The 24027-nt window shown below is 39.9% G+C and overlaps 1 protein-coding gene across 2 annotated transcripts in view; it reads right to left on the bottom strand.

Moving 5' to 3' along the window:
- CRCP (CGRP receptor component) overlaps nucleotides 1-24027 on the bottom strand; it is a 37786-nt gene that overhangs the window by 9415 nt on the left and 4344 nt on the right. Inside the window, exons 2-4 of one of the 2 annotated variants that reach the window (XM_069485747.1) lie at nucleotides 12966-13002; nucleotides 10580-10678; nucleotides 6892-6986 (exon numbers count right to left, since the gene is read on the bottom strand). In XM_069485747.1, coding sequence (XP_069341848.1) covers nucleotides 6892-6986; nucleotides 10580-10678; nucleotides 12966-13002 — 231 coding nt within the window. Of the gene's footprint in view, nucleotides 1-6891; nucleotides 6987-10579; nucleotides 10679-12965; nucleotides 13003-24027 lie in introns of those variants that run through there. The other variant, XM_069485748.1, reaches the window with a different exon arrangement.

The raw sequence follows: 24027 nt of genomic DNA, 5'->3' as shown, positions 1-24027 counted from the left end.
GATACTAGAGAACCCCGACAACCCATCCATCTACTGAGCTTTGCTGGCCCCAGGGCACATGTCCTAAATATGGCATCAAACGCCAAGAGTAGTCTGTACACAGAAAAATTCCATCAGGGACTTCAAGTTATTTACAAACCTTAAAAGGCACCACTGTATATCTTAGGGAGGATATCTCAGGATGAGAGCTGGGGCTACCAGTCAGGCTGTAGTTCCTTGAGAACTAAGTGCTTCAAGCAAAAATCAGAATGATTAAAGAACCAAATGCTTTGGGGGAAGTAACATGCTATAGTAAAAATGACATGGGACACAGTGTCAAAGTGACTTAGCGTTGAGTCCCAACACTACCATTCTGCTGAATAAGGCTATGAAGTCAAACAAGACATGATTCTTCCCCTACCCTCGAAGATTCTAGTAGTGGAGGTAGTTAAGCAAATGAATGGAGGCCCAATTTGCACTAATAGAACTGGACCAGTTAAGGGCTATTCTCTTGAATCTCCTCTGCCTGGGAGAATGGTAGAGAAAAATTCTATTGGGGATATTCAAACACAAGGATTAAAGAGCACTCCAGTAGTTCCTTTTATAAATGTGATTCCTGTCTTAAACTGCACTGGTTAGCACAAAATGGTCCAGGTCTTGATGGTATTTGGCAAGCAGCACCCTGAGTCACCAGGCACTGAGGACATGGGCCGCTAACGCCCAGAGCGCCAGACCTCAGCCACAGTGAAAGAAGCCTGCTGGCTCCCTCTACTGGCTGTTGTAGAACAACATTGCCTGCAGTTTTTGCTCCTGGCAGAGTCATGAAACCAACCATTTAATGCAAATTAGTGCAACCTATGGAAAGTAATATGGAGATATCTCAAAGAACTAAAAATAGAACTAGCATTTGATCCAGCAATCCCACTACTAGGCACCTACCCAAAGGAAAAAAAGTCATTTTATAATAAAGACATCTGCACTCGAATGTTTATAGCAGCACAATTCACAATTGCAAAGATGTGGAAACATCCCAAGTGCCCATCAATACATGAGTGGATTAATAAAATGTGGTATATGTATACCATGGAGTACTACACAATCATAAAAAACAATGGTGAATTAACACCTCTTGTATTATCCTGGATGAAGCTAGATTCTTTGAAGTATCACAAGAATGGAAAAACAAGCACCACATGTACTCACCATCAAATTGGTACTAACTGATCAACACTTAGGTGCACACATGGAAGTAATATTCACTGGGTGCCGGGTAGGTGGGAGGGGGCCAGAGGGGATGAGTAAATTCACAACTAACGGGTGCAGAGCTCACTGTCTAGGGGATGAACAGGCTTGTAGCTCTGGCTTGGGTGGTGCAAAGGCAATATATGTAATCAAAATGGGGGCACACTCCCATAATATTCTGGAATTTAATAAATAAATAAATAATTCAATTTTATGGTATATAAATTATACCTCAATAAAGTTGCAGGTCGGGCGCGGTGGCTCACGCCTGTAATCCTAGCACTCTGGGAGGCCAAGGTGGGCGGATCGTTTGAGCTCAGGAGTTCGAGACCAGCCTGAGCAAGAGCGAGACCCCACCTCTACTAAAAATAGAAAGAAATTATATGGACAGCTAAAAATATATATAGAAAAAATTAGCCGGGCATGGTGGCGCATGCCTGTAGTCCCAGCTACTCGGGAGGCTGAGACAGGAGGATCGCTTGAGCTCAGGAGTTTGAGGTTGCTGTGAGCTAGGCTGACGCCACAGCACTCACTCTAGCCTGGGCAACAGAGTGAGACTCTGTCTCAAAAAAAAAAAAAAAAGTTGCAAAATAAATGATTTTAGAAGTAAAAAAATGAAAAGTAGAGAGATTAAAAGATCACAGAGGACTTTATGAATCCTCAATCTGAGGATCACAAATGGAAAAAGGGGGCTGAAATTCATACTTCTCTGAACATTATAGTCTGCTTTAAAATTATATAGATTATGGCCATTATGAATCAGCTTGCAAGATAATTCCTATTTGTATAATAGCTTTCTTGAACAGTAATAGCTAGGTCCATATTTGTAGTGAAAAAGATAAAGGGATTAGGAAGCAATACACCAGCCCAGACAAATAGCTGAAAAGAGGCCTTAAGAATCAACCATTAAGGGCTGGGCACGGTGGCTCACGCCTGTAATCCTAGCACTTTGGGAGACCGAGGAGAGGAAGGAGGATTGCCTGGGGCCAGGGGTTCAAGACCAGACTGGGCAACATAGAGACCCCTGTCTTACAGAAAAATTAACTAGGCGTCGGGCTGCGAGCCTGTAGACCCAGCTTGACAGGAGGCTGAGGCAGGAGGCTGAGGCTGCAATGAGCTGTGACGACACCACTGCTCTCTAGCCCTGTTGCAGACAACACAGCAAGATCCTGTCTTAAAGAAAAGAATCAACCATTACGACTTCTGTTGTAGCCAAGTTGGGAGTAAATCCACTAAAGCCTATCTCTCCACTAATTACAATGAAAAATCTCTGGACAAAATACAGAAGCAATAACTGAGGCCTCTGAAAAGTGAAAAAAAGTAGGTGGACTGAGGAGAGGAAACAAAACTTGAAGAGCCAGCTGGGAGGAAGGATGGTTGTGAGTTTCTTGGGATTTTTTTCCCCTCTTTTCTCTCAGGGCCTTGAGCCCGGGTCGAGCTCTCTACAGAGTTGTGGCGGTGGCTCCCCGCAACTAAAGCCCAACAGAAATCCCATCTTTCTGGCCAGATGATTGAGAAAGGAGGCCCCTGAAACCTGGAGAACCAGGTGAAGCTCACAGCTCAAGTGCCGCTCCCAGTGGAGACTAGCAGCAGGTGTAGCCAGGAAGAGAGACTTTTTGGTCCAAAGAGTACCAAAATATCCCTTTTTTTCTTTCCCTGCTTTGCCCCAAGGGCAGCTCCAGTAACCACCACACACACGGGCAGTTGAAACTTTTGAGAAAAACCCAGTACTTGTAGCTAGAGGGCCAAAAATGGGTCCCATGTGGGCCAGAGAGTGTGGGGTAATCCCAGAGAGCAGAGCTAGAAAAGGGGACTCCTCTAAATTTGAGTGCCAGCTCATACAGAGTGACTTAATGGATAAATGAAAAATATAAAAAAAAGAAAAAAGAAATTTGAGTACCAGTCAATGCAAATCCTAGGCTCACCCTGAGGTATCTATGTGCAAAACGGCTCCAAAACAGTAAACATCAAACAGACCCAGGACAGTAAAGAGAGTGAGAAGTTAAACCACCACTCAAGTATCATATGCAGAAAAGACCCAAAGCCGTAAGGCAAGGTTTTAAAAACTAAACTGACACTGAAATCCTTATCCCTGGAAGGTAAGACTGACTTGAGGTCTGAACCTAACTGGGTTGATTGCCTGGTAAAACAAAAAAAGCAACATTAACCAGAGACTTTAAACAGGAACCAGAGTCTAAACAACATAATATTCAAAATGCACAGGATACAATCTAAAATTATTTCAACCAGGAAAATATGACTCATTCTCAAGGGAAAAGATAATCAACAGATGCCAAGCCTGTGATGACCCAGATGTTGGAATTATCAAAGACTTTAGTTATTATAACAACATGGAGTAAAAGTAAACATTCCTGAAATGAATGGAATAATAGAAGTTCTCAGGAAAGAAACAGAAGTTACAAAAAACAAATGGAAATTTTAGAACTGAAAAATATCTGCCATGAAAAGTTCAACTGGTAGGCTCAATAACAGAATGGAGATGACAGAAGGATCTGTGAACTTACAGACAGATCAACAGAAATTATCCCATTTGAACAACAAGGGGAAAAAAGGCACAGAGCCTTGGAGACCTGTACGACAGCATCAAAGGTCTCATAGTTGTGGCTTTAGAGTTTACGAAAGAGAAGAGAAAGAGATTGGGACAGAAAAAAATATTTCAAGAATGAATAGTTGAACACTTCACAAATTTAGTAAGAAACTAAATTTATATAATTAAGCAGCTCATCAAAGATAAATTAAAAAACAAACAACCTAAACATATCCTAACCAAATTTTGAAGACCAAAGAGAAGAAAAATCTTGAAAGCAGCCAGAGGAAAATTACACATTATGTATTTGAGTGATCAGAAACCATGATTAGCCAGAAAGACACCCCCTGACATTTTGAAAGTGCTGAAAGTGCTGAAAGAAAAGACCACTCAACCTAGTGAAATTATCCTTCAGGAATGAAAGATAATAATGGCATTATCAGTTAAATGAAAACAGGAGAATCTGTAGCCAGTGGACCTGTTCTAAGAGAGGTGCTAAAGGAAGTTCCTCGGGTGAAGTAAATGATAAGAGGGAAACAGGGAACTTCAGGAATAAAGAGCAAAAGAAATGGTAACATCTTGCGTAAACATGAAATATATTTTTGTTCTCCTAAGTTCTTGAAAATATAGAAAGTATAGAAAGTAAACGTTAGAAACAAATTGTATTTTCAATGTATGTAGATTACATGTCATAAATATGACAACTATAACATAAAAGAAAGTAAAGGAACCCATGTATATTTTACTTATGTGGTAAAATAGTAACTCTGGACTATAAATGGTTAATTATGTATATTGTTATCCCTATGGCAACCACTAAAAGGAAAAATATACAAAAAGATATAGCCAAAAAGCTACACAACTCTGTAGACTAAAGAACAAGAACCAAGCTGGGAGCAGCGGCTCACACCTATAATCCCAGCACTTTGAGGGGCCAAGGCAGGAGGATTGCTTGAAGCCAGTAGTTTGAGATCAGCCTGAGCAAGAGCAAGACTCCAGCTCTACAAAAAACAGAAAAGTTAGTCAGATATGATGCTGTGCACCTGTAGTCTCAGCTACTCTGGAGGCTGAGGCAGGAGGATCGCCCAGGAGGAGCCCAGAAGTTTGAGGTTGCAGTGAACTACAATGATGCCACTGTACTCTAGCTGGGGCGATAGAGCCAGACTCTGTCTCAAAACAAACCAAACCAAACCAAACCAAACGAACAAGAACCGTATAAACATCTCAACGTACACAGAAAAAGCAACTGACAAAATTCAACATCCAATCTTAGCAATTTGAAATTCCTAAGCCTGGTAAAGGTCATCCATGACAAACCTAAACTAGCATCATATTTAATGGTGAAAACTGAATGTTTTCCTCTAAGATCAGGAATAAGGCAAGGATGCCTGCTCTCACTACTCCTATTCAACATCATCCTGGAGGGCCCTAACCAGTGTGGTAAGATAAGAAAAAGAAAAAAAGGCATCCAGATTAGAAAGAAATAAAACTCTGTGTATGCAAACACTAAAGACTGTCTACACAGAAAACCCCAAGGAATATACTAAAAAAGCTCCTACAACTGACAAGTCAATTTAGCAAGGTTGGAGGGCATAAGATCCATATAAACAAGTCAGTTGTATTTCTCCATATTAGCAATGAACAACTGGAAATTAGTACCATTTACAACAGTACCAAAAATGATGAAATACTTAGGTATAAATCAAAAAAAAAATCATGCAGACAAAAAAAAGAATAAAAAATAAATAAAATAAAATAAATCGTGTAGGACCCGTATGCTACAGTTTTCAAGGATTGGAAGGCTCAATATTCTTAAAATGTCAATTCTCCCCCCAAACTGACCTATAGATGTAATGCAATCCCAATCATAATCCCAATAGGATTTGTTCCAGATATCAAGTAGCTAATTCAAATATTTATATAAAAAGGCAAGGGAACTATAAAAGCCAGAATGATGTTGAAAAAAGTATAATTAAAAATGGATAAGGGTTGGGTGCGGGGGCTCACGCCTGTAATCCTAGCACTCTGGAAGGCCGAGGCAGGAGGATCGCTCAAGGTCAGGAGTTTGACACCAGCCTGAGCAAGAGTGAGATCCCGTCTCTACTAAAAATAGAAAGAAATTATATAGACAGCTAAAAATATATATAGAAAAAATTGGCTGGGCATGGTGGCGCACACCTGGGCATGAGGCAGAAGGATCGCTTGAGCCCAGGAGTTGGAGGTTGCTTGTGAGCTAGGCTGATGCCACGGCACTCACTCTAGCCAGGGCAACAGAGTGAGACTCTGTCTCAAAAAAAAAAAAAAAAAAAAAAAAGATAAGATGGCAAATTTTATGTTATGTGTATTTTACCACAATTAAAAACAAAATGTCATACACACACACACACACACACACACACACGTGCGCGCAAGCAGAAGATGTTTATTTTCAGAGTTCATTTGGAGGAAAGGGGCCAGGGGAGAAGTGCATTAAGTTTATTGACTGTGTAGCAACTGTGTACCTGAAATAAAACCAAATGGTTCCCCCAAAAGAAAATTTTGATTATCCTGAACGAAATGACAATAGCTTTTGGAAGTTATCAGCTCTGGTATTGATTCTAAAAGACTTGGGCTAGGTTCTCATGTAAACTCTTGATCTATGATGTTTTTACTTTTTACAAGTTGAATTCATTCTAGAAAGTTACCAGGAAATGTAATTGGGCACTAAAAGAAAACACAGAATATTATCAAGCCAATTTTGCCTCAGGCAAACACAAATGTCAAATGACATCAATGATCAATTTTATAAAAAGTACCGTAATCTATGAACCCTACTTTTCATCCAGTTTGGTCTGGATGCTGAGAAGGGGTGATGGGATAGGTCATATGAACTGGAACTCCAAGAAAGTCTTTGAGATAAAGGAAAAACTCACTAAGTTCTGTTCCTCACTCTAGAAGGGTCTCTATGTCTAACTCTCAGTTGTCTCATCTACAATACCATAATCTTTCTTTAAAAGAGCACTGTGTATTAATTAGAAATCTAAAATCCAACTAAATATAAATACACGGTTGCTGAGGATGGCTTTTCTAAGCTATCATTTTCACGTGTCACTGTCTTCCTACTTAAGATAATCTTTACTTACTTGGTCAACTTGTGGCTTTTGATTGCTGTGAGAAATTCTCTGACAATCTCAGGACTCTGGTGCCTGCATGGTGTTTTTGATATGTATTTTAATGTCTAAAACAAAAAAATAAAGGAAAAAGCAAGCATAAGACTAAGAACCCTGAATGAGAAAAAGGAATGACAATGGCTTTAATTTTGTATTCTAAAATTTTGTTTTTAAAAACACTCTATAAAACAAATGCCTTCAGAATCAATCTTCATCTAATAGGAATTTCTGAATGAGAAAATCAGTAGCTACAACAGGAAGAATAATGAAATTTTAGAAGAAAATTTTTCATCTTAAAAAAACTCTTAAGTCTGACACTTTTGTTATTAAATTTCAAACAATTATTTTAAAGAGAGGAAACTCAAAGAATAAAATACCCATGAATCTATAATAGATATATACAACTGGCTATATAAATAGCTTAAGGAGAAGTAGGAGATTTGCATAGCCTCAAAGCATCTCCCCCCTCAATTTTTTTTTTTTAGACAGGGTCTCACTTTGTTGCCCGGGCTGGAGTGCAGTGGTACAACCACAGCTCACCACAACCACCAACTTCTGGGCTCAGATGATCCTCCTGGCTCAGCCTCCTGTCCAGCTGGGACTACAGGCACGAGCCACCACACACAGCTAATTTTTTTATTTTTTGCAGAGACGGGATCTTGTTATGTAGCCCAGGATGGTCTCAAACTCCTGGCCTCAGGCAATCCTTCTGCCTTGGCCTCCCAAAGAGCTGGGATTATAGGCATGAGCCACTGTGCCTGGCCTCCAAAATATTTTTTAATTATTATGTGAATTAAACATATGTCAACACATTCTTTGTATCCCTTCCTTCAAGAGGTGGGCTCCCGTTCCCCTTTAATGTGGGTTGGACTTGGTGAATCCTTTCTAATTATTAAATAATAGGACATTAAAATGGAAAAAACAGTAACTTTACAGTGGAGAAACCAAGCAAATACTATCTTAACCAAATGATCAAAGTTAACATCATCAGTGATATGACATGTTGATATCATGTACCCTCTGATACCACGCAATGAGAAGGGCAGATCACCTCTGTGGTATTCTTCCCTAAAAGCCATCAATCCTGTCTAATCACAAGAAGACATCAGACAAATGCAAATCAAGGGACATTCTATAAACTACCTGACCAGTACTCTTCACAAGTCTCAAGGTCATGGAAGACAAGGAAAGCATAAAGAAATGTCACACATTGAGGGATATTAAGGAGACGTTAACTAAATACAAAATGATATCCTAGATTGGATCTTGGAACAGAAACAGGACAGTAATGGGATGTTCAAATAAAATCTTTAGTACAGTATGTACCAATGTTAATTTCTTAGTTTTGATAATTATACAAAGGTTATATAAGATGTTAACATTAAAGAAAACTATGGGAACGGAACATGGGAAATCCCAGCACTGTCTTTACAATCTGTAAGAGGACAATTATTTCAAAATAAAATGTTTTTATTTCTTTTTAAGAGGGAACCTCACTTAGATATAATTTAGGAGGAATTTCAAACCTGAAAAATAAACAGTACCTTCAGCATCTAAATTAAGAGTCTCTCAAAAGTGCAAAAATCAGGTTGGTCTCAGACTCATCCATAATAACAAATACTAATAGACAATGAAAATCTATAGAGCCCTACAGAATAAAACTCTGTAACTCCATTTCAGACAAATTGTCATTCACATTAAGAACACTAAAGGCCAGGTGCAGTGGTTCACGCCTCTAATCCCAGAATTTTGGGAGGCTGAGGCGGGAGGATGCTTGAAGTCTGGAGTTTGAGACCAGCCTGGGCAACATGGTAAGACCCCATCTCTATAAAAAATTTAAAATTAGCTGGGCATGGTGGAGTGTGCCTGCAGTCCTAGTTACTTGGGAGGCTGAGGTGGGAGAATTGCGTGAGCCCAGGAGTTCGAAGTTGCAGTGAACTATGATCGTACCACTGCTCTCCACCAGCCTGGGGGACGGAGCAAGAACCTGTCTCTAAAAAATTAAAAAATAAATAGAACACTAGAAATATATATCTTCAGGTATAAAATATCTCAAAATATTTAAAACCACAATAACTTTGCTTAGGTACTATGAATTTAAGAAAGAATAGGGTGGCAGTGAGCTTAAACTAATTAAGTGTATAGAGTTAAGAGTACTTGATAGTTTGAAATTTGGTTACAAAACTAATTACCAACAAATATTTTCTTCTTTGAAAGAGATGAACTAAATAATATAAAAGAACATGAATGAATAAAGAAATAATCGGGTTTTAAACACATGATTAAATGAACAAAATTGGATGGGGAAGAATGGTGACAAAAATGCTAAATCCCTTATTTTCCGTAAAAGGGATTATAACTTAAGTTTAATAATGTCTTTAAAAAGATAAAGACAATTAAAACCAAATCCTCTATAGAGGCAAAAATCAGAATTGAAAGGAAACAGCAAGAAAGCATTAAATTAAATGACATGAAAATCAAACATCACATATAACAAACTTAAACTTTCTTGTTTAAGGACAAAGCATAAGGTTAGGAGAGAACACAGCAAAATGTCAACTAGATATTAAGATTATGAATTAGTTTTGCTTTCTTCTTTATGCTTTTGGTACTTCTATGTTTTCTACAATAAAAGGTATTACTTTTTTTGTAATAAAGAATTTGGCCTTTGCCCTAGGCTTCTGGGAGATAATCTCCAGGTACGTGGAACGCTATGCTGAATAGGAAAATCTTTGGCTGGGGCCTTCGGTCACACTGGATAATCTTAACAATGTAAGTTAAGGTAGAGCTGGCCCCACCCAGTTTCAGGTTAGGAGCTGGTCGCATGCAAGAACTCTGGATACTGAGGCTCAGCTGAACTTCCCTGGTCGGCAATATTCCACACGTACTGTCACACATCGATTTCAGAGAGTAACGTGTACTGACTCCATGGGAGAGAACAATGGAAGTTCTGCATCTGGTATTTCTCCTGGACTCTGCCCTATTTACTTCTCCCTTTGACTATTTTTTTTTTTCCAGACAGAATCTTGCTCTGTTGCCTGAGCTAGAGTGCAGTGGTGTCATCATAGCTCACTACAACATCATACTCCTGGGCTCAAGCAATCCTCCTGCCTCAACCTCCCTAGTAGCTGGGACTACAGGTGTGCACCAACGCTGGCTAATTTTTCTAATTTTTGTAAAGACAGTGTCTCGCTTTTACTCAGAGCTGGTTTTGAACTCCTGACCTTAAGCAATCCTCCTGCCTCGGCTTCCCAAAGTGCTAGGATTACAGGCGTGAGCCACCACACCCTGCCCCCTTGGCTAATCTTAATCTGTATCCCTTCCCTGTAATAAACTATAACCATGAATGTAACAGCTTTCATTGAATTCTGTGAATCTTTCTAGTGAATTACCAAACCTGAGGGTGGTTTGGGGTGGGGATTCCCAAACTTGCAACTGGCTTTTAGAAGTGAGGGCAGTATTCCTTCTAACTTTATAGCTGGCTAACCCTTTCAGTTGGCTAAGCTCCTCCCGCTTTTCTAAACAGAATAAAAACTGGGTTATAATAAAACTATTCAAATTAGGTAAGAGGCAATCTTGATTTTCGTGGCCAGTCATCGGCAAAATAAACCAACATTTCTCCCTGATAGTTTAGGTAGGCTCGCCAGAAGCCCAGGCTTACTTCATAGGTGATAGTATTCAAGTTCTGTTGCCCAGAACTGTGTTTATTCTTTCCACTTTCTTTACGCTGCTCTTTCAGGTCAGTTAGTAACTGGAACACCTAGGAAGAAATACAGAAAAAATTTTTATGAGTAAGTTTGAGAAATGTACCTATTCCAAGATCAATGGTTTTGAAGGATAAATAGGAAAGTATAGTACCTACTTTCTTCCCACAAATTCACCTTCTAACTCTTGGATTTGGGCAAATATGAGCCCCCAAAGCATGTGACATTTAAAAAATGTTCTTTTATTTAAATCAAATAATCCAATTTATTAATTTACTTAAAATATTTCAAATGTTTCCTACCAATACATACCATTACCACTAATCTCCTCTGGTATGAAAAATATACTGAGTATTTGAAAGTAAATTTTCCTAAAATAAATATTTTTTAAAGACGATTCTGCTTCTCTAATATGAAAATCTAGTATAATTTCTTTCTGGAAAAGACATACTATAAAGCAAGTGATAAAATACAGTTCACAAAAAAAAGAAAGGAGACTGGGCACGGTGGCTCACGTATGTAATCCTAGCACTTTGGGAGACTGAGGCAGGGGATCACTTGGGGCCAGGAGTTTAAGATCAACCTGGGTTACACAGCGGAAACCCTTGTCTCTACAAAAAATAAAAAAAACTAGCCGGGTGTGGTGGTGTATACCTGTGGTCCCAGCTATTTGGGAGGCTGCGCCAGGAAGATCACTGGAACCCAGGAGTTCGAGGTTACAGTGAGCTATAATCATGTCATTGCACTCCAGCCTGGGTGACATAGTGAGACTCTGTCTCATCAGAAAAAAAAGGAAGGAAGGAAGGAAGGAAGGAAGGAAGGAAGGGTGGGTGGGTATGATAGATCTTTAGAAGCAAACTTTCCTGGCCAGGAGTGTTGGCTCAGGTGTGGGCTCACGTCTGTAATCCTAGCACTTTGGGATGTCAAAGCGGCTGAATGGCTTGAGGTCAGGAGTTTGAGACTAGCCTGAGTAACAAACATATCGAGACGCTATCTCTTCAAAAAAATTAAAAAATTAGCTGGGCGTAGTGGTGCCTATAGTCCCAGCTACTCAGGAGGCTGAGGCAGGAGGATTGCTTGAGCTCAGGTGTTTGAGGTTGCAGTGAGCTATGATCATGCCACTGCACTCTAGCCTGGGCAACAGAATGAGACTGTCTCAAAACAAACAAAATAACAAAAACCACCAAACAAAAAATATATTAAAGAAAAAAGAAAGCAAGCAAACTTTTCCCTGAAAGCAAAAGTCATATGTGCATTAGTGCTGGGGGTACAGAAGGAGGAATCTTGTTCTTGTTTTAGAGAATCTACCAGAGAATTGAAGAAAATATAGGCTCACATACTGCTACTAGATATAATGCAAAACCCGTTTGCTGTTCCTTTTAGAAGCAGTGGCATGAGACCCAATGAATGCAATGATTCCCCAATGGATAAAATACCCAAACACCTAGCAAAGTCCAAACTGGACAAAGAGGTTTCTAAAAGCCAAAGGTTTGCCCCAAAACCATTTCTTTCCTGTTATGAGCAGCAACCACTTATAATGAAACTTTAGGAAGGAAGGAACATGACCAACTGTGTTTATTCTACTACCTTCTATATAACACACAATGGAGACCCAGACCTCCTCTAATTTAGGAGGTGAATTTAGATTCTGGCATACGGAAAACTGATAGTCAATGTACAAATTGTTCTTTCTACATCTGGAGTTAACCTATCAGATGGCTTTGCTGGTACCTAACAGGACCCAGGCAAAATAACAGACAGACAAATATACTGATATATCTCCTCTCCCACCAACCTCCTTCCTTCTTTCCATTTTCTCAGCAACCCCACCCCCAAACCCTCAAAAGTATCAATCTGTTAATTCCTATTAAATTATTCATAATGGCAAGTCAACTAAACTCTCACTTTCAAAATGAGGATGTTAATACCCACAAGACTATTTGAGGATCAAAATAATAAAGTATAAAAGCATTTTATAGGTAAACAGTGGTAATTAGGAAAAGATACAAGTATTTTAATAGGAAACTTTTACAGACAGAAGTGGCTCTAAAACAGATGCTTCCATCCCATGAAGGCATCCCAAATGATGATCTAGAATCTTTAGGATTTAGGGAAGATTGCCTACTATAAACTAAAGTCTTCCCTGCTTCCCTGAAGTACTCTGAATAATTTACCAAGCTTAGACTATTCCAAGGTCCACCAGATGGTGCCATCTGTCCTATTTTAAAGTGGAAATCCACATGAGTTCAGTCATTTCTAACCAAAATTAATTCAACACTCCTCAGAAGCAAAGGGCAAACTATCAGAGAGGAAAATACAACAGCTCACTTCAAAGCTACTTACCTCGTAGTTACTGAGCAGCGCAGAATTAGCATCCTTCCTGCAAAAGAAGAGTAAGCTATCATCAGTCCAGACTCTCACATCTCTTTCTAGGTATTAAATATCTGTAAAATAATTCCTGTCAAGATCTAGTAGTCCAGGTCAGGAATTTGGGGACTGTATATTAAAACCGAGAAATGGGTCGATCCTGTGATGGCAGGGTAGAGGTGACCTCCTGGATTCATGCGCCCGGAGAGGAAGGCATGGATCTCAGCCTGCCACAACTCTAGAGGATCGCTCCCCCGCAAGAACAGTGGTGTGAATCCACGGAGAATCAGCGTGGGACACACAGAGCAAGAAAAGACTGAGGTGAACAGGAAATAAGATTGCGAAAATCTGGCGAGTGCGGGGCGGACAATAGAGAGTGGAGTGCGGGACGGCTGTATCCACCTCACCAGTGAGTGAGGTGGGTTCAGCCCCACAGGAAAGTGGCTTGTTTTCCCCACTGACCTCCACACCCACTCAATTAGGGATCTGCCTGAAGTCGGTGCAGAATCACTGCGGGAGACGTGGGGCTCTGTGGAGAGGAGACATTAACAGGAAACAGCCTGGACTCTAGGGGTTCCGCGTGGGGATGGCGCTTGGCGGGGGAGGGACGTATCTGCACTAAGGCAAAAGGCAGCAAGGAGACGCAGAATGACAGCTTTTTCTTTTTTTTTTTCTTTCTTTTTTTTTTTTTTTTTTGAGACAGAGTCTCACTCTGTTGCCCTGGCTAGAGTGAGTGCCGTGGCGTCAGCCTAGCTCACAGCAACCTCAAACTCCTGGGCTCAAGCGATCCTTCTGCCTCAGCCTCCCGAGTAGCTGGGACTACAGGCATGCGCCACCATGCCCGGCTAATTTTTTTCTATATATATAATTTTAGCTGTCCAGATCATTTCTTTCTATTTTTTGTAGAGATGGGGTCTTGCTCTTGCTCAGGCTGGTCTCGAACTCCTGAGCTCAAACGATCCGCCCACCTCGGCCTCCCAGAGTGCTAGGATCACAGGCGTGAGCCACCACGCCCGGCTGAATTACAGCTTTTATTCCGTGGCCCTCTAGCCGGGGAGCTACTGTGGGCTCCTGAGCTCGCCAGGCCCCCAGCTCTGGTGTCTCCCGGACCCTGAACATTCACCCCCAGCTCCGGTGATCTGCGGGCGGGCAGTCGCCATCTTGAGGTCCGCAGCCTAGCCACTGCGGAGCCATAGGGTGCTGGGCAGCTCCCTCCCCTAGTGCGCGGACCCTCTCTAGGAGCCCTGCCCTTGTGTGAACACTGAGTGCTTCCCCAGTCACAAGAGTGTGGAGCCTGGACCTTAGGGACATTGGGGCGGGGCAGACCTTTGCATGCGGCAGCTGCAGCAGCTGGGGCGCTGGGCGAGCGAGGGCACCGCCCCTTCCCCCTAGCCAGTGTCTTTCCTGTGGAAAGAGGCAGAAACCACCCCTCGAGAGGAAGAGCCAAAAAAAAAAAAAAAAAAAAAAGAGAGAGAGACTTTTTGCCTGCAACTAGTGTGAATCCTGGCTGCTAACTGAGAGTCCACAGCACAGTGACTTAACTCGTCAAACCGATCTTGGGTCAAACCAAGCCTCTGGGGCTGGACTCATCAGGAGCAGCCCCCCAACTGAAGTAGAAAAAACTCTAAACAATACACAACAGGCTCCCCCTAGTGACAAAGGAAGCAACACACCTAGATTGCGTCACAGCCTAAGAACAGAGTACAAGGAGTGCTGCTATCCAGACTAAAGCTGTAAGACGAGATCTAACGATTGATCGGGATGGGAAGGGCTCAGCGAAAGAACACGGGGAGTATAAAGAATCAAACGGAAATCTCACCCCCCAAGAGGAATACCAGCTCTCTACCAATTGACACAAACCAGATTCAAAATACCAACATGTCACAGGAAGAATTTCAATTATGGATTATAAACAAGCTGAATAATACACAAGAAAAAATGGATAATCAACACAAAGAAACCACAAAAAAAATCCAGGATTTGGAAGAAAAATTCACTAAAGAAATCGAAATATTGAAGAAAAATCAAATTGAACTCCTGGAAATGAAGAATTTATTCAGGGAGCTACAAAACACAGTGGAAATTCTCAAGAGCAGGGTAGATCAAACAGAAGAAAGAATCTCAGAGATCGAAGATAACACTTTCCAATTAAATAAGTCAGTCACAGAGATAGAGCAAAGAAATAAGAGAAAAGATCAGAGTCTACAGGAAATGTGGGATTATGTGAAGAAGCCTAACGTGAGACTTACCGGCATTCCTGAGGGTGAAGAAGATAATAAGCAAGGGTTGGATAAGCTATTTGAAGACATAATTGAGAAAAATTTCCCAGGCCTTGCTAAAACTCTAGATATACAAGTTCAAGAAGCTCAAAGAACCCCTGGGAGATTCATAGCAAATAGGAAAACACCACGCCACGTAGTCATCAGACTGACCAAAATATCCACTAAAGAGACCCTTCTTCGAGCTGTAAGGAGAAAGAAACAAGTAACATACAAAGGAAAACCCATTAGAATTAAGCCAGATTTCTCAACTGAAACCTTACAAGCAAGAAGAGGTTGGGGCCCCATTCTCACTCTTCTGAAACAGAATAATGCCCAGCCTAGAATCTTGTACCCAGCTAAGCTAAGTTTTTTATATGAAGGAGAAATTAAGACATTCTCAGATAAACAAGGACTGAGAGAATTCACCAAGATAAGACCAGCCCTCCAAGAAGTACTCAAAAGAGAGTTACACACGGACCAGCACAAGATAGACTCACGAATATAAAACTACTGAAGAGCTAAAGATCAAATCCCAGCTACCACAATGGCTCAAGAGAGAAAACATAGCAATGAAGTTCTACCCAACAAGATGAACAGAATTCTGTCCCACTCATCAGTTCTCTCAATAAATGTGAATGGCTTGAATTCCTCACTCAAGAGACATAGACTGGCCCAATGGATAAAAAAACAAAAACCAAGTATCTGCTGTCTTCAGGAAACTCACCAAACCTGCAAAGATGCATTTAGACTGAAAATAAAAGGGTAGAAATCGATATTTCAAGCAAACGGTAGCCAAAAGAAAGCTGGCGTGGCAGTCTTAATTTCCAATAACTTAGTTTTTAAACCAACAAAAGCAATAAAAGACAAAGATGGTTACTATAGCACAATTCAACAAGAAGACATAACTATACTTAATATATATGCACCCAACTTAGGTGCACCCAGATTCATAAAGCAAACCCTACTTGATCTGAATAAAATGATAGATAATAATACTGTAATAGCTGGAGACTTTTACACCCCACTGACAGTACAGGACAGATCCTCCAAGCAGAAAATAAACAAAGAAATAATGGACTTAAATAGAAAGCTAGAACAAATGGGCCTGACTGACATCTACAGGACATTCTACCCAAAATCCACTGAATATACATTCTTCTCATCAGCTCATGGGACATTCTCTAAGACTGACCATATCCTAGGACATAAAGCATGTCTTAAAAAATTTAAAAAAATAGAAATTATACCATGCATCTTCTCAGATCACAGCGGAATAAAGGTAGAAATTAACCCTAACAGAAATTCTCATTCCTACTCAAAGTCATGGAAGTTAAACAACCTTCTCCTGAACAATTATTTTATAAATGAAGAAATCAAGACAGAAATCAAAAGATTCTTTGAATTAAATGACAAAGGAGACACAACTTATCAAAATCTGTGGGACACAGCTAAAGCAGTCCTAAGAGGAAAATTCATTTCTATAAATGCCTATATCAAAAAGACAGAAAACTTACAAACAGACAACCTAATGAATAGACTCAAAGAGCTGGAGACAGAAGAACAGACCAACCTCAAACCCAGCAGAAGGCGAGAAATTATTAAGATCAAATCAGAACTAAATGAAAAGGACAACAAAAAAGCCATAAGGGAAATTAATAAAACAAAAAGTTGGCTCTTTGAAAAGATAAACAAAATAGACATACCTCTGGCTAGACTAACCAAGAGCAGAAAAGAAAAATCTCTAATAACCTCCATCAGGAACACAAAAGGAGAAATCACAACTGATGCCACAGAGATACATGATATCATCTATGACTTCTACAAAAACTTGTACGCACACAAACTGGAAAATGTGGAGGAAATGGACAAATTTTTAGAAACACAGAGCCTTCCCATGCTCAACCAGGAAGAAACAGAATTCCTGAATAGACCAATATCAAGAACTGAAATCAAAACAGCAATAAAAAACCTTCCCAAAAAGAAAAGCCCTGGTCTAGATGGGTTCACACCTGAATTTTACCACACCTACAAAGAAGAATAGGTGCCCATCCTACATAAACTATTCTCCAATATTGAGAAGGATGGAATTCTCCCCAACACGTTTTACCAAGCCAACATAACATTGATACCAAAACCAGGAAAGGATGCAACAAAAAAAGAAAACTACAGACCAATGTCTCTTATGAATATAGATGCAAAAATTCTCAATAAAATCCTAGCAAATAGAATCCAAGTGCTTATCAAAAAAATAATCCATCACGACCAAGTGGGCTTCATTCCAGAGATGCAGGGATGGTTTAACATACGCAAATCTACAAATGTAATTCACCACATAAATAGAAGCAAAAATAAAGACCATATGATCCTCTCAATAGATGCAGAAAAAGCATTTGACAAAATTCAACACCCTTTTATGATAAGAACACTTAACAAAATAGGCATAGATGGGACCTACCTAAAAATGATACAAGCCATATATGACAAACCCACAGCCAACATCATACTGAATGGGAAAAAATTGAAAGCATTCCCACTTAGAACTGGAACCAGACAAGGCTGTCCACTGTCCCTGTTACTTTTCAACATAGTATTGAAAGTCTTTGCGAGAGCTATCAGGCAAGAGAGCAGAATCAAGGGAGTACAAATAGGGAAAGAACAGATCAAACTCTCACCTTTGCTAATGATATGATGTTATATCTGGAAAACCCCAAGGATTCAACCAAGAGACTCCTGGAATTGATCAATGAATTCAGTAAAGTCTCAGGTTACAAAATCAATACACACAAATCAGAGGCATTCATATATGCCAATAACAGTCAAACGGAGAACCAAATTAAGGACTCAATACCCTTCAAAATAGCAACAAAGAAAATACGATACCAAGGACTATATTTAACTCAAGAAGTAAAGGACTTCTATAGGGAGAACTACAAAACACTGAGGAAGGAAATTGCAGAGCATGTAAATAGGTGGAAAACCATACCATGCTCGTGGATTGGAAGAATCAACATTGTTAAAATGTCTATACTATCCAAAGTGATCTACAGATTCAATGCAATCCCTATTAAATTACCAACATCATTTTTCACAGATATAGAAAAAATAATTATACACTTTGTATGGAACCAGAGAAGACCCCGTATAGCAAAAGCAATTTTAAGCAATAAAAACAAAATGGGAGGCATTAATTTGCCAGACTTCAAACTATACTACAAGGCTGTGGTTCTTAAAACAGCCTGGTACTGGCACAAGTGCAGGGACACAGATCAGTGGAACAGAACAGAAAATCCAAATATAAAACCATCCTCATATAGCCATCTAATCTTTGACAAAGCAGACAAAAATATACTCTGGGGACAAGAATCCTTATTCAATAAATGGTGCTGGGAAAATTGGATAGCCACATGTAGAAGACTGAAACAGGACCCACAGCTTTCACCTCTCACAAAAATCAAATCACGGTGGATAACAGACTTAAACCTTAGGTGTGAAACGATTAGAATTCTAGAAGAGAATGTAGGAAAGACTCTTACAGACATTGGCCTGGGCAAAGAATTTATGAAGAAGACCCCTAAGGCAATCACAGCAACAACAAAAATAAATGAATGGGATCTGCTTAAATTAAAAAGCTTCTGCATAGCCAAAGAAACAGTCATGAGAATAAACAGACAACCTACAGAATGGGAAAAAATTTTCGCATACTACACATTAGATAAAGGACTGATAACAAGAATCTATTTAGAACTCAGGAAAATCAGCAAGAAAAAATCAAACAACCCTATCAAAAAGTGGGCAAATGACATGAATAGAAATTTTTCAAAAGAAGATAGAAGAATGGCTAACAAACATATGAAAAAATGCTTAACATCCCTAATCATCAGTATATGCAAATCAAAACCACAATGAGATATCACTTAACTCCAGTGAGAATGGCCTTTATCAAAAAGTCCCCAAACGGTACATGTTGGCGTGGATGCGGAGAGACAAGAACACTCATACACCGCTGTGGGACTGCAAACTAGTGCAACCCCTGGGGAAAGCATTATGGAGATACCTTAAACAGGTTCAAGTAGACCTACCATTCAATCTAGCAATCCCATTATTGGGCATTTATCCAGAGGAACAAAAGTCATTCTATGACAAAGACACCTGTACCCGAATGTTTATAGCAGCACAATTCACAATTGCAAAGATGTGGAAACAACCCAAATGATCATCAATTCATGAGTGGATTAGTAAATTGTGGTATATGTATACCATGGAGTACTACTCAGCTATAAGAAATAACGGTGATATGGAGTCCCTTTTGTTCTCCTGGATAGAGCTGGAACCCATTCTATTAAGTGAAGTATCCCAAGAATGGAAAAACAAGCACCACATATACTCACCAGCAAATTGGTTTCCCTAATCATCACCTAAGTACACATTTGTGAATAACACCAATTGGGTGTCGGACTGAGGTGGGGGGTGGGGAGAGGGGATGGGTGTATACCTACATGATGAGTGCAGTTGCGCACCGTCTGGGGAATGGTCACGCTTGAATGTTCTGACTTGGGGGGATGGGGGTGGGGGGAGGGGATGGGGGTATAACTACATGATGAGTGCAATGCGCACTGTCTGGGGAATGGACACGCTTGAAGTTCTGACTCAGGGGGATGGGAGGGACATGGGCAGTGTATGTGGCCTGAACTTTTGTGCCCCCATGATGATAAGCTGAAATAAAAAAAAAAAAAAAAAAAAAAACACCGAGAAATGTCCTAAGTCTTACATGGTTCAGCTAGCTGTGGGCAATCTGAGAGCAGACTTTGTTTTTTACAGCTATAGCATACCACACACCCATTACCAGGTAGGTGATTAAAATAGTATAGTTATCCCAAGCCTACATAGGTAGAAGTTAAGAGAAGTCAGACATCTGGAAGAAGTTAGTTACAGGGAGAACATGGGGACAAAACCACAAAGGGGAAGAGCCAATAAACAGAATGAGGTTGTAGAAATAATTGGAGAAACAAAGTGCTGTCCCCTCTTATATCCACGTCCTCTCCCCATTACCATCTGCCGGCTACTGACATCTTGGGCAGCTAAGTCCTCCTACTGAATCAACAAATATGGTTTACTTAACACTAACATCACTACTGGGAATTGCAACAATGGCCAAGAATCCTGCCCAATATCCACAAAACTCCAAAGGTGTTCATCTTCCATATCAACTCAACAGGTAGAGTTCATGTGTTAAGCAGTGGTCAAAAGCTTGGTGTAACAATCAAGACAATAAATTACAATATAATATATATTATCAGCATAATGTTATACTAACAATGGCTGGATATTGTCTGGACAGCCCTCGTATATCATGTGTGAAAGGACACAGCAATGTGATTTATATTAAATCATAATTGATCAATTCTACAGTATTACATCAGAAAGTATTTATTGCTTTTAGCAATGGGGAGGCAGTATGACAATTAAGAACACAGTTTTGAAATCAGACAGATTTGGGTTCATATTCTGCCACTTATAAGGTATGTGAGGGTTTTTTGTTAGAGACAGGTTCTTACTCTGTCGCCCAGCCTAGAGTGCAGTGGCACAATCATAGTTTACTGTTAACCTCAAACTCCTGGGCTCATTCGATCCTCCCACCTCAACCTCCTGAGTAGCTGGGACTATGGGACTACATTTGCACCACCATGCTCAAGCTAATTTTTTTTTTTGTAGAGACGAAGTCTCGCCATGTTGCCTAGGTTGGTCTCGAACTCCTGGGCTCAAGGGATCCTCCAGATCCTCCAGGCTCCGCCGCCCTAAATGCTGGGATTACAGGCATGAGCTACCGTGCCCAGCCCAAAGTGTGTGAGTCAATTACTCCCTCAGCTTACTCCTCTAAAACAAAAAATGGTGATAAACTAGAATCTACAAGTGTAGCCTGGATTCTAAACCCAGCTCCACCATACGTTAGCTGTGTGAATTTGGGCAAGTTATTTAACTTCCCCATGCTTAAATTTCCTTATCTATAATAAAATGGCAATTTATAGTATCAACCTTGTAAGATCATTTACAGGATTAAATTGAAACATGTACAGTACCTGTAGCACTGTAAGTGCTCAATAAATGCCATTATCATTACTAACACCTGTGCTACTACTATTCCTACCACAGCCTCTCCACAGCTCATATAACTGTTATAATGAACTAAGACAACAAATTTTAAAAGTTTAGCATAGTTCTTGGTACTTAAGATCTCCATAAACGAAGTTTACTATTTTTAAAATATATTAATTTCATTCCTCTTTAAAAACCGTATGATGTAGGAGCTGTTAGTAGGATTGCTACTTTATAAATGATAAAACTAAGGCTGAGAGATCAAATAGCTTGCCCCACATCACACAGTAAAAAGCCTGAGGTGGAATTCTGAAAAATGAGACTGGATTGGATGAATGGAAACCAATAATGCACAATCCTAAAAATTCAGGTGAGGAGTTTGATCTTGACATAATGAGGAACGAAGACTACTGTATGTTCTTAAAGCAGGAGTGGGGCTTGATGATGCCAAATTTGAAAAAATAGGCCAAAGAAATGGGTGATTTCTCCAGTCAATAAACAAAGCAAAACCAGCAGGTGGTTAACCCAGAGATGGACCTAGGTCATAGGTCTTCAGCACATCAGCACAGTGATGTCAGCACTATAATCAAATAAGCTTCTGAAGCTTACCAAATGCTACTAGTGATTCAACAAATAGGACGATTTCACAAAAATGCTGCTTTGCCCGAATGATCACGAGTGTACTCAGGTCACAAAGAATAGATTTTAACAGAACCTAACATAGGAAGGACAATGCAGAATTAGCGTATCTGATACAGTTCATTTAAAATTGAAAAGGGCGACATGGCTCACGCTTGTAATTCTAGCACTGTGGGAGGCCAAGGTGGGAGGATGGCTTGAGATCAGGAGTTCGAGACCAGCCTGAGCAAGAGCAAGACCCCGTCTCTACTAAAAATAGAAAAAATCAGCCAGGCATGGTGGCATGCACCTGTAGTCCCAGCTACTTGGGAGGCTGAGGCAGGAGGATTGCTTGGGCCCAGGAGTTTGAGGTTACTGTGAGCCAGGCTGATGCCACAGCACTCTAGTCCAGGCGACAGAGCAAGACTCTGTCTCAAAAAAATAAAATAAATTAAAATGGAAAATGACAAATCAAACCACACATCATCTTTGTCTACTTAATTAGGAAGTCAGCCCACAAGGCTTCCTCCTATCTTTGCTTGAAATTGAGTTTACAACTCCCTGTGCTCTTTAAAATATGAGGCACTAAGACATCCCTTCCAGGAACGGTTGACTAGGGAAAAAATACAAATGTTATTTTTCTTCAGAGCCAAAGGATCCATCCCAGGCGCCAATGTTACAACTTCATCTCCAAATCATGGCACCTTCTCTGTCATTCAGAATATTCCACACCCAGGGAAATCTGTCCTTGTCCTTGGCCCTTCCAAGTTGTTAGCCCACCACTCAAGTTGATACTGTTAATGCAAGAATCCAAAGATCACCTGCCTTTTCTAGAACCAGTATACAAAAGAAGAAAACTCTCTTTCATGTATATTATAAGGAATCTGTGTTTGGGGATCAGAAGAACAACGGATGTTTAAACAGGTGCTGTATCTTGAGGGCTTTGGCTGGCAGAAGCTGATTTATTCACTGGTTTTCTTTTATTAGAAAGACAAATTTTTTTTTTACTCATCTAAACACTTACAAATACTAACATTAATATATTCTAGGGCCTTTCTTTATTCGATAATTTCAATAAATACAGTATCTACCTTTTTTTTTTTAAAGGCTAGTCAAGTGAAGCAGTGGGAGTGGAGAAGGAACAAAGGAATCTGTAACTGGTTGTGATCAATTAGTTGTAAACACCACTGCACTCAGACCAGCCAGTATCTACCTTTTATGAAGTCCTAAATGAGCTGTATGTACTGGGAAATTTTTTAAAAGGCAGTTTTTATCCTCAAGAAGTTACTGTAATCACCACTAATGACAGGTTGTTGGGAACAGGATATGGTGAGATCAGACAGATATCAACTTAATCAAGTTATCCAATTTAACAGCACCAATAATGATGATGTGATGCACTGAGAAAGGCACATCCCTCCCAGCAACCCTGCTAAAAAATGTTTAATTTGAATCCAGTCATGCGGAAACAGACAATTCCAAATTGAGGAACATTCTTCAAAACAACTGGCCTAGATTCTTCAAATATCAATGTCATCTGTCACAATGCCAATGTCACAAAAGGAGACTAAGAAACTGTTCCAGAGTAAAGGAGATTAAAGAAACTTGGCAACTAAATGCACTGTGCAATTCTTCACTGGATCCAAAACTGTGGGGAAAAACCCAACTAAAAGAATATTGGGACAACTGAAGAAGTTTGAATATAGACTGTATTTTAATAACGGTTATATCGGTGTTAAGTTTCCTAGGTGTGATAGTGGTATTGTAGATATATAAGAGAATATTCCTTTTTCAAGAAGGCATGAAATGACATGATGACTACAACTCTCTAATGGTTCAGTAAAATGTGTGTGTGTGTGTGCGTGTGTGGAGAGAAAGCTCATGCATGTACAAAATAAATAAGGCAAATATCTAAATCAAAATGTTAACAAATGGTGACGCTAGGTAAAGGGTATACAGGTATTCGTGGTGCTCTTTTTGCAACTGTTCCAAAGGTTTGAAATTTCTCAAGCTAAAAAGTGAAGGAAAATGGAAATGTGAAACTAAAATAAACAATTCCATGAGGT

This window comes from Eulemur rufifrons, chromosome 14 (assembly GCF_041146395.1).
Source record: "Eulemur rufifrons isolate Redbay chromosome 14, OSU_ERuf_1, whole genome shotgun sequence".
NCBI lineage: Eukaryota > Metazoa > Chordata > Mammalia > Primates > Lemuridae > Eulemur > Eulemur rufifrons.
The sequence above is the reverse complement of the archived record's forward strand: the minus strand, read 5'-3'. Positions and strand labels throughout refer to the sequence as shown.